At 43.3% G+C, this 11,037-nt stretch overlaps 1 protein-coding gene across 2 annotated transcripts; it reads right to left on the reverse strand.

Annotated features, from left to right (window-relative positions):
• Positions 1–649: 649 nt before the first annotated feature.
• LOC133134880 (dnaJ homolog subfamily B member 14-like) lies at positions 650–10,230 on the reverse strand. Of its 2 annotated transcripts, none has more exons than XM_061251440.1 (8): positions 10,003–10,230; positions 8,131–8,314; positions 7,059–7,204; positions 5,636–5,821; positions 4,725–4,813; positions 4,471–4,580; positions 3,905–4,077; positions 650–3,628 (listed from the first exon to the last, which is right to left on the reverse strand). In XM_061251440.1, exons 1-8 carry the CDS (start codon positions 10,133–10,135, stop codon positions 3,504–3,506), a joined length of 1,146 nt encoding a protein of 381 aa, XP_061107424.1. In that variant the 5' UTR covers positions 10,136–10,230; the 3' UTR covers positions 650–3,503. The 2 variants fall into 2 exon arrangements, with proteins under 2 accessions (XP_061107424.1, XP_061107425.1); XM_061251441.1 differs by lacking the exon at positions 10,003–10,230 and adding an exon at positions 9,204–9,407.
• Between the last annotated feature and the right edge of the window lie 807 nt (positions 10,231–11,037).

An 11,037-nucleotide genomic window follows, 5' to 3' on the forward strand; every position in this document is an offset into this window, starting at 1 on the left:
ATACACATATAGCTTTTTTAAAAAAATATTGGCAGTTTGCCCTGGCCCCATTCAATACTAGTGTAAGATGTGGTCTGGCATTTAAAATTGACAACACAATAGTGTGCAAAAAGTGAAGTGGAATAGGAAATACGATTATAGCAAACAGGATGCACCTAATCACCATGTGGAGTGCCACAGCAAAAAAACATTTTTTATCCATTCACAACACAATACAGTGTGCAAAAAGTGTAGGGGTCTGAATACATTCTGATATATACAGATACATTTTCATTGGGATAGAAGCAGAATTACATTTTCACCATCTGAGAGATGTTATTTGTATTTCTTAAGTATTGAATAATGGCTGCAATACCATACAACCAAGAGCTTGTTGCTCCTGGTCTACAGCCTTCAGTTGTTCTGCTGGCAGTTTGTAGTTTCACTTTATTAACCATTAACTGTATTGCAACATTCTGGTCTTTTTCAGTACTGACAGCTGTGGGAGGAATGCACTGACTCAGGCAGAATGTCACAATACAGCCAGGATACTGCAATTTGTACACCACTCATCTCTTTGCACTTCTGAGTAACACAAACAGCAATTGTTGTTTTTGTCAATCTCTTGTTCAATGAAGGTTGTTGAAAACATGTTTAGGCTCTACAATAATTGCGCGGTGGAATTTATTTAGACAGTGCAAAAAACATTCACTTTACACAGATGATTTTCGATTTCCAGACTCCGCAAATAGGACCCAACTGATTTCACTTGTCAGTTTCAAAAATATTTAATTAAGAATTCCATTTCACTTTCAAATGGAATTCTTTGCCATATAGCACATACAGAACAGAAAAACAGAAGCACAATTTGACAGATTCCTGGGATGTGAATAAGGGACAATTATTTTTTTAGGGTGTACATAGCTATTTCTGGCATGATGTGGCTGCAGGGGGGCAAATCATCCTTCAGTAGACTAAAAGCATCAAATTAAGAACAATTAGCAGCTCAATATAATTACACAGCTTGTTATTATGGTTTGAACAGAAAGCAGCTTACACAGTGGGTACCCAGCAGTAGGGATGAGAAGCTGCTTTCTCGCCCTTTATGTGAAAAACAGTCCTTGGCTTGTTGCACAGGAGAGGGCCCCCACTGGACCAGCAGGCTCCTGCTGTTTCCCTGTGTAGGCCTCACTAGAAGAGCAGGGGCCTGTATCACGGAAGTATCTCAACTTAGACAAGCAAAATCCAAGAAAGCTGGGTCAACAAATTCTAAACATGGCAATCCCGGATAACGGGCATTATAAACTTTCCCTGCCAACCCTGGAACTAAGCCTGAAGCAATCTGCACATTTGCATAAAATAGGCGGGGTTTGTAACAATGAGCCAATCGCACATAGGCACAGAGAGAACCAGTTTGCTGTAGGCCTATGCACGAGAGCTTTTTTTTCGCTGGATGAGTTTGGTAGGTATATTGAGGGATGGAAGTTAAGAATTAAGAATTTAACTTTGTTAGATCATTTAGCATCCACATCTTTTGTGATTTGGATTGAGGTTTTCTCACTAAAGGCTTGGGTGCGGTTGCTCAATCATGAACCATGGAAACTCATCCTTTAAAAAAAAAAAAGTAATTGTCCATTTTAAAAACTGCACCGACGTCAACAGGTAAGTCTATGGAATAGTAATCTGGTCATATTTAAAAAATATTATACAATTGCATTTTGTTCTCTTTTGACAATTGAAAACAAACTACTATTAATTTTAATTCATGTTAGTAGTGCTAGAAGGCTACAGATTTGATGGCTTCCACTCGCATTTTAATTATAGCAGGGTTGTGACATGTTGGTTAGTATATGGAAAAAGAAAAGTAAAATGTTACCATAAAAATTTTCTGTCAGGTAAAATCCGTAGGTCTGCATTAACTTTAAAATGAAAATGCAAGCTGGCATTTTCACCTTGTCTTGTCACATCAAATTAACTTTAAATGCAATTGCCAATTTAATTTAGAATGGGTTCATTCATGCATTGCATAGACGGGAAGCTTTAGTAGCTGATACATGTGCCATTTCCGCACTGAGCAGAACTTTCCGCGGTCGGTCACTTTGCATGGTGCAGAACATAGCCTGAAGAAAAACTGCCCCTGAGCAGTTTAGCTCTGCAGCATAAGTCACCATGGCGAATTTGATCAAAGGAGAGCAACCTTTGTATTATCAGAATCTCAGTACCAATGTTTGCCAGCTAACCTACTTGGCCGCTTCATGATACAGGCCAGGGGTGTCAAACTCCAGTCCGGGAGGGCCACAGTGTCTGCTGGTATTTGTGGTTTCCTTTCAATCAGCAGCCAATGAAGGCCTGGAGAACAAGGTGCTTGGACTCTTTAGCCAGTTAAAGACTTTGAAATGTATCTCTCGTGCTGAAACACACCAAAAACCAGGAGACACTGCAGCCCTCCAGGACTGGAGTTTGATACCCCGGATACAAGCCCAAGCTCTCCAGCACAACAGCCACAAATCCCAGCTGCTGAACCTACTGCGAAGAGAAAATAAACACTCGCTAGCTGAACAAGCTTCAGGGGTGAGGACTGGGCTTTCCAAAAACGGGGGGAAATGGTGGTGGAAAAAAGAGGGATGAAAAAAATGAGAGGATGAAAAGTACAAGAAGATAAGGAGCAATGACTCTTTGGAACACGGGGAGAGAAAGAAACAGACGTGATGACAGAATGATACAAACAGATTTACTTGACGGTCAATGCTTCATACGTATGCACATAGAAATCACATTTCAGATGAAGTATAACAAATTAAAACATATTACAGTAATAAGTTAAACTTTATTCAAATATTATTTTCTTTTCTGGCGATGGAAGATGCATTGTTTTCTAGATATCTCCATAATTACTTTATAACTTCCGATAATCAAAAAAGATTTGTACATGACTTGATGAATTCGATCGTTAAACATGAACCCTTGGTGCCTTCCAGCGCATGGTCTCTGGCCAGATTAGCGGCCCAAATTCAAACTCTGGTTTCAATTCCTTCACCGTTGCGTATCGGTATGCAGCAGCAGAAGCTTCCAGAACAGGCGCTTTCGCATTGCACTACGAGGGGAGTAGGAGTCCAAACGCTCTCCAGGCTGTGGGTTCGGCACCTCAATCGAAACCCAAAATTACGTGTTAGGAAGAATCTAAAGAATGTTAAGTCAGGTACAGAAATCAAACTCAAAAGACCCGTCCACAGAGAGCAAACATTCTTCACGTGAGCGACTCTCCGAAAAATAAACGTCTTTTCCAAGCAATGAAGAAAGAAGGTGTCGTTCACATATTCTCATAAGCTAGCTTTTTAATTTTTCATTTATTTTATGTGAACTATGATGAGTCAGGAGCAAAAGAGAGCAGCTTCCACCATAAGGCTTGTTTCATGTTTTTCTTCATATCTATGTTCATATTATTCTTTTAAAAAAAGTATACCTATTTGTTTTCTATATATATATATATTTATGCTCTAAAAGAAGATCCAGGAAGAGCAGGCTCATCCCCCTCTGTACAGGTCGTTTAATCTGTCCAGCTCTTTGCAGTTGTCCATGTTCATTTGCTCGGCCTTCTTGCGCAGTCGATCATCTCTGTAGACTCTGGCGGCGTACATCAGGTCATTTTCTAAGGGCAACCAGACAGGAGGTAAGAGGTATTGCCAGGAAATGAATCCCAGGTTAAAACCGGAGTCTAACCGGGAGGAGAGTAAAGATTCATCTGATCAAACAAACACGTTTTGGGCATGACATTTGAAATTTGTTCCAGGACATGAATAACACGTTCAATTTAAATAACATCCATTTAACATTAAGCAAGAGTGATTTACAGCATCAAGTTACATACAAGGACTGAGTTCATGACATTCTGATTGACTAATAACGGTTCTGAAAATGAACATACTTGCTTGTCTCTCTTTCCAGCAGTTATTCCTGACATTAGAGATATAGTCCTCTTCCACTTCCTTCTCAATTTTCTTCAAATCTGAGCCCTTATACTCTGATTTGAAGTCTCTGGTGACGTAATAACTGACGTGGAGGTTCTCCGTCTGCCGTTTGACGCTCTGCCCTGTGGCCCTGGACAGCAAGTAAACACAAGTGATCGTACAAGTGCTCTGTGCACCCATCAGTCATCTACTTGTTAATCTTAAGTAAAACGGGGCCTAGGACTGCATACACCATTTAACAGGCTATGAAGTATTTTAAAATACAGCCACAACAAGACAACATGATAAAGGTTTCATACGGACAACAAAATACTTTTCCTGGATTATGACAAACATAGAACTTCTCAATTAAGAGTCGTCGAAGGAAGGTGTTGAAAGTTACTGTGAAACTGGAGAGTAAGGAATTGTGATGGCATAACCAGGAGAAGCTAGAGAAGGGCAGGAAGTAGACACAGAATAGGGGAGATGTGAAATTCTCTTAAACATGGCGATTCAAGTCCAGTGGAGACAGGGAGGAACTTACGATCGGGGGTACAGGCTGTAGGGGGGAGTTGACACCATCAGGTGACTCAAAATGGACACCACGATCAGCACCAAGATGGGCATGAGCTGGATGAACATGGAGAAGCCACCCTGAAACGAGAAAAGAGCACCACGGTCAGGCCGCACGACCTAACGAGGTCACCTTCACACCCACGATGGCCCATGGCCCAGCAGGAACACGGGGCGGTTGCTTTGAGGTCACGGTGGAGAGCGAGCGTCATGGCCGATACGTACGTCTCTCTCCTCACGCCTTTCGCGGCGGGTCTGGCTGGGATGCTGCTGGCTGAACCGCGCTCTGCCGTTGGTGTAAGTGTGCGCAGACGCTGTGGAAAGGATTAGAGGCTTAGAGGCCATCTCTAAGACACAGCACGTTAAGCCAGCCATCCGTGCTTAATGCGCATCAGATTCCAGGTGCATTACCATCTTAAACGGAATGTCACACTCATATAATATAGAGGTACAAACCCTTTAAAGATGATGCAATAGCTATGAAGTAAAATTTATTTACATACAACCAAATCACATACAGAAAGTCACAGAGGCGTATACAATCCTACATTAAACTGTGACCTGGATAGCCCACTACAGGAGCACAGAAATAGGACGTTGTATCTGGATTAGAAATACAAATGTCCCCAATTCAACTCTCACCTCAAATCTCCCTATTTCAGTTTAACTGCTTTATATATTTAACATTTCCTTTGTGATTTCTATTCATGAGATAACCTTTGAAATGAGGACCAATTCATGATCTGGAGGTTCTTCTTCTCCAAAGGGACAATATTTTTATGTCCTTTCTTAGAAACTCTGTTAATGCAGCTATATTCTCTTAATCTATGAAAATGTAACATTTATTAAAAGGAGCATGCTCAAGCCTTTTCATATCATAACAGGAGGCATATGCGGCGTAGATGTAACAGCAGTTTAAAAAATGCAATTACTTAAATTTCTTTAATGAGATAATTTGCTTCTCAAAAACATTAAACAATTTAACGCAGCATGTCTGACACAAGTCTTTTCCCAGTGCTGTCTCTATGGCCGTCTCTACATTGTTCCCATTTTAGGTGAATTTGCTCCTGAAAATTGATGTGGAAAAAGAATTTGCACTCCTTGGAAGACGTAGAACGTAGAAACGGAGGACATACATGAGGGGAATCCGCCCCCGAAGAACATGTTGAACAGGTCCTCGGGCGTGATGTCGGGCTCGAACCCCTGGTGATAGTCGTACCCTCCGTGCCCGTGGCCCTGGCTGGCGGGCTCCTCCCCACCCGTCAGGTCGTACTGCCTCCTCTTCTCCGGGTTGCTGAGTACCGCATACGCATTGCCGATCTCTGCCGAGGAACACAGTGCGCGTTTCAGTCACCGCTAAGTGTCTTAGTCACCGCTACGCATCTCAGACACCGCTACGCATCTCAGACACCGCTACGCATCTCAGACACCGCTACACGCGTCTCAGACACCGCTACACGCGTCTCAGACACCGCTACATGTGTTTCAAACACCGCTACGCATCTCAGACACCGCTACGCGTGTCTCAGACACCGCTACGCGTGTCTCAGACACCGCTACACGCGTCTCAGACACCGCTACACGCGTCTCAGACACCGCTACACGCGTCTCAGACACCGCTACACGCGTCTCAGACACCGCTACAAGCGTTTCAGACACCGCTACGCGTGTCTCAGACACCGCTACAAGCGTTTCAGACACCGCTACGCTTCTCAGACACCGCTACAAGCGTTTCAGACACCGCTACAAGCGTTTCAGACACCGCTACGCTTCTCAGACACCGCTACAAGCGTTTCAGACACCGCTACACACGTCTCAGACACCGCTACACGCGTCTCAGACACCGCTACGCTTCTCAGACACCGCTACAAGCGTTTCAGACACCGCTACAAGCGTTTCAGACACCGCTACAAGCGTCTCAGACACCGCTACGCTTCTCAGACACCGCTACAAGCGTTTCAGACATCGCTACGCTTCTCAGACACCTTCTCAGACCTTATACCTTTTCAACCAATCAAAATGGCGGATATACTATCATTTTCAGCCCCTATAAAAACGCAACTAAATTCTCTCAACTGTCTCAAACAAAGCCAAAATCTCTAGGGATTTGGGTGGAGCTACTTAATGGCTTGGGACTGAAATGGTTAAAAGATTATTCGATAAAGTGGAACATACGGTTTCAGTGACTACACAGGATTTATGTGGTCAATATATGGAAGCACTATGCATCCACCTGTACAGCAGTGGTCTCCAAACCTAGTCATTGAGAGTCACAGGGTATGCTGGTTTTCGTTGTCTCTCTCCACTTAATCAATTAACGCCGTTGATTACACAGTAATCTAGTTACATTGGTCTCAACAGGGTGCTGATTTAAGGGTGAAAACAAAAACCAGCAAAGCTTGTGGCTCCCCAGGACCAGGGTTGGAGACCACTGCTGTACACGGTGCCACTTCTATACCTTTATACATCCATAAGAAGTTTAACTGTGGCCCACAGGGGTGTTTTCCTGCACCCTAGTGGTGGAGAAAGACACTGCATTGCTGTGGGAGGCTTCATTACTTTTGAAGGCCTCTGTTGCTCCAGGGGCGTGGTTCTTGTCTGGGTGAAACTTGAGAGCCAGCTTCCTGTAGGCTTTCTTCAGGTCATCCTCATTGGCCTCTTTAACAACACCCAGCACTTCATAGTAGTCTTTGCACTTCTTAATCCTGAACAGCAGCATCAGACACAATGGAATAAATGATTAGTGGTAAAGTGGGGCAGCCCAACCCCGTTTCTGCAGATCTACCATTCTGCAGGTTTCACTCCAACCCTAATTCGGCACATCTGATTCCATTAATTAGCAGCTCAATGAGATCTCTCGCTGTTCAATTATGTATGCTTTGTTAAGGTTGGAGTGAAGACCTACAGGAACAGGATTGGGCAGTCCTGCTGCAGAGCAAGCATAAAGATGCACTTTGCTACCTGACATCCAATCATGATTTTTCATTTTACAAAGCACCCTCTGATCTCTGATCAGTGCAGTGTACAGTAAGTGCGCTGATCAGACCTTGCTATATTTCAGCTCCCTGATTGGAGAGAACAGGTCACTGTGACAACTGTAGATGTGAACGAGAACCCAATCAGGACACAGTTGGCCATTCAGATACAGTCAGGTGAAAAACATGCGTGAAACAGGAGTGGAGTCATTTGCTCTAAATTGTGGTCAACGGCTATGTCGGTCACGTACATATTGGGTAGCTGGTGGTAATGCCTGTAGACCACCACACAGCCCAGTTCTATTTCCATATAAATACACAGATAAGAGCGTCTGCCAAATGCCAATAATGTAATGTAAAATAAATGCAGACACAGACAGACAGACAGACAGACAGAAGCACACGATTGAGGCACAGCAGACTGGGAGACAATATGGGTCAAACAAAAATCATAAAAAAGTGAAAATATGAACCAAATCTACTCTGACGAGGAAGTGCCTTTTTTTTCTTTTTTCTTTTTTTAAATGCTGACTTCTAAGAAAAAAAACACAACTTGGTTGACGGCAAAAATGAGCACAGGACCCACAAGGGACACAGAAAGAGGCATGATGGTTACTAACTAATGACACGGTGATAGAGAGTCAGGAGTCACTCACTTCTGCACTCCCTCCACTTGGTCTCTGCTGAAGCTCTTAGCTGCCTCCGCGCCTCCTCCACCTCCTGTGTCCTGGCTGCCCTTCTCCGGCTGGGACTGGCTGCTCTCGGAGCGGTCTTCCCGCCTCCTGCAGTACGTGCCATTCCCAGCAGCGCTGCCATTCCTCATCAGAGCATCCAGCAGCACTGAAACCAGAACACACGCCGGCATCAAACACTGGGCCAAATGCAAAGAAAAGGCCTGTTTAATGGCACACAAGCTACAGAAGAAAACTACATTACCCAAAAACCTGTGTGCGTGATGACTTTGGTCATGGGCGTGTTGGTTTATTAGCTCACAGAGCGTCCAGTGCACTCTCCCTGAGCACTCCAAATGCCCTGACAGCTCTAAATTTTCGAACGACCAGAGTAAATGAATAAATGAACGCACTCCATGAGAATGAGACTGATTTAAATTAGGATTGTAAAACCAGTGGGAACTGGAAAATAGAGCTGATCCCAACTCTGCAGGCCAGAGATTCGGTCAGCAGTGGGACCAGCCCACTGCGTTACTCTGCAAGGAAGAGCTGTTTGAGTATGACAGAGACGGGAAGGAGAAAGTGGGGTAGGGCCACTACATGCACAACTGGTGTGTACATACATTTCCCACCTGCAGACAGGAGACCTGTAATCCCACTAACATGAACACTTGATGAAACACACATAAATAAACAAACATCTAACAAACACAAATATCTGGGAACTGATAACAAAACGTTCTGGAAAATGTATTACTGGTTGCCGTCACACTGATCTAGGTAAGGTTAGCTACATTGTCCATTCAACAAACATATTTTCCTAAAACCAAATTAGCTATAATTCAACATGGTCAATCTCCAATGTACGCAGATTCGGAGGGTCTCTGTTACAGTCAACCACACCGAGACGCTTTAGACGGTTTCCTTGTTGTAACAAAACGACAAAAGACCAAACGGAAGTCGACAATGGTTACATTATGAGAGGGGTTATATTGTGAAGGGTTAGCAAGGAAGGTACGTGGTGCTAGCCAGTGATTTTTCTGTCCAAGTGATTTTACCTGCCTCGTCAGACGATTTCGAATCTCCCCTCTCCATTTCTTGTTGACCCACTCCCCATCTTTCAGTAGCTATAATAACCTGCCCCATGCTTCTTGTATTGCCATTCCAATCCAGGAAAATGCCCGTGTAGTCGCTAACAGCTAGCTAGCTCGCTAACATTTAAAGCGTAGCACACCATACACGTCTCGCCATTGCAATAGATTAACAACAACTAAAACATACTGCCCCAGCTGACAAACGTTAATTCAACTTGATTCCTTAGCTCAGCTTTTATTAATTGGGAAGCACCATTAGCCAACGTTGGAAAGCTAGCTAGATAGCTAACTAGTAGCATAACAAGCAATCTTGACATGTCAGTACGAAACAAAAACAGATGAATTACCCAATTAAACGAACGGTGGTGTTAGTTTACTTGACAGCAACCGATCTGCACATGAGCCGAGATTGTTAATTAGTCGTAAACATATACAAATAGACACACCTGCTGTAATACCAGTCAGTCTTATAGCTAGCCAGCATGATTAGCTAGCTAAGATTCTTATCACATATCTAGTTAACTAGCGAGACAGGCTAGTCAGCCAGCTAGCCTAACTACAGTGAGACGATGACATGCCGTTCATTTAACAGTTTCCCACAATTTACCAACTAGCGTCCCACAATATGTTCTTCCTGATGCCTTGCGTAGAGTCATCAGGAACTTGGATAACTCGCGAACTATCTATCTAGTTAACCACATACACGCTAGCTAGCTAATGCTACAGTCGTTTTGGTGAGGGGCGCTAACGTTAGCTGACTTACCTTTCGCTTTCTTGGTCGGATACAGTTTTTCCGCTTTATTAAGATATTTAACGGCCTTGTCTTTATCACCCGCTGCGAGTGCGTCCGTTGCTATATTGATACATTTTTCTGCTTCGTCCCTGTTCCCTTCCATCTCTTTTTCTTACCCCCCAAACCGTAACATTAATCTGAGCCGACTGCATCGACGGCAAACCAAACGCTCAATCCTTCACCTATGATTTCATGTGATGCACTTTCGTCTGTAGTTGATTAAAAAAAATATATATAAATAGTTACGTTCGATATGTATATTTAAATAATACATCTATTTTAATGTCAATAATTACATTGACTGGCTAGTAATACATTTGTTTTTACGCTTTTCTGATTTAGTTACGAATCGGCTTCTCTAATCATAACAGCGGCCATGTCGCATGTAAACAACCCACATCTTCCTTATTTAACCCAAGGTACTTTCCTTCCCTCAGGGAAGCCTGGACGGCAGTAGTTCGTTGAACTGCAAAATTCAGTGCGACGCGTTTAGGAAGCTAGCTAGCATTAAATAAAAACATTTTTTAACATTAAAGAAAAGTTGCCTGCGAAATAGTATATTCACATAATATGTGGTTGGCTACATGAACCTGCTGCCTTCCAGGCGTCACGGAGGGAAGGAAAGTGCCGTGGGCCCTTATTTACTGAGAAAATGTGATGTGGTCTATTCTGTTAGTTCAGAGAACTTATTGCAAATCAGATGGCTGTCCTGGGGAGGCATTTTGTGGAACGTAGGCTAAGAATGTATCATAAATGTGTAGAACCATACAAGTGAAACAAATCTCGCCATTACTAGACAGTGCCCTACACTCTCATAGATCCGCCCGTTGTCTTGTATAAATACATGGCTGCATGATTTCTCAAGAAACAGCTCTGTAATGCGCCATGGCACGAAACGGTCCAGCAGTGCAGACCCACTGCAGTGTTGAAAATGAAGGCCAAATACCTGTTTCATCTGTATGATACAGGCCTACATATTGAGATTTAGCTAATTGTTTTTAAATA

The sequence above is a fragment of the Conger conger genome, chromosome 8, assembly GCF_963514075.1.
Source record: "Conger conger chromosome 8, fConCon1.1, whole genome shotgun sequence".
Classification (NCBI taxonomy): domain Eukaryota; kingdom Metazoa; phylum Chordata; class Actinopteri; order Anguilliformes; family Congridae; genus Conger; species Conger conger.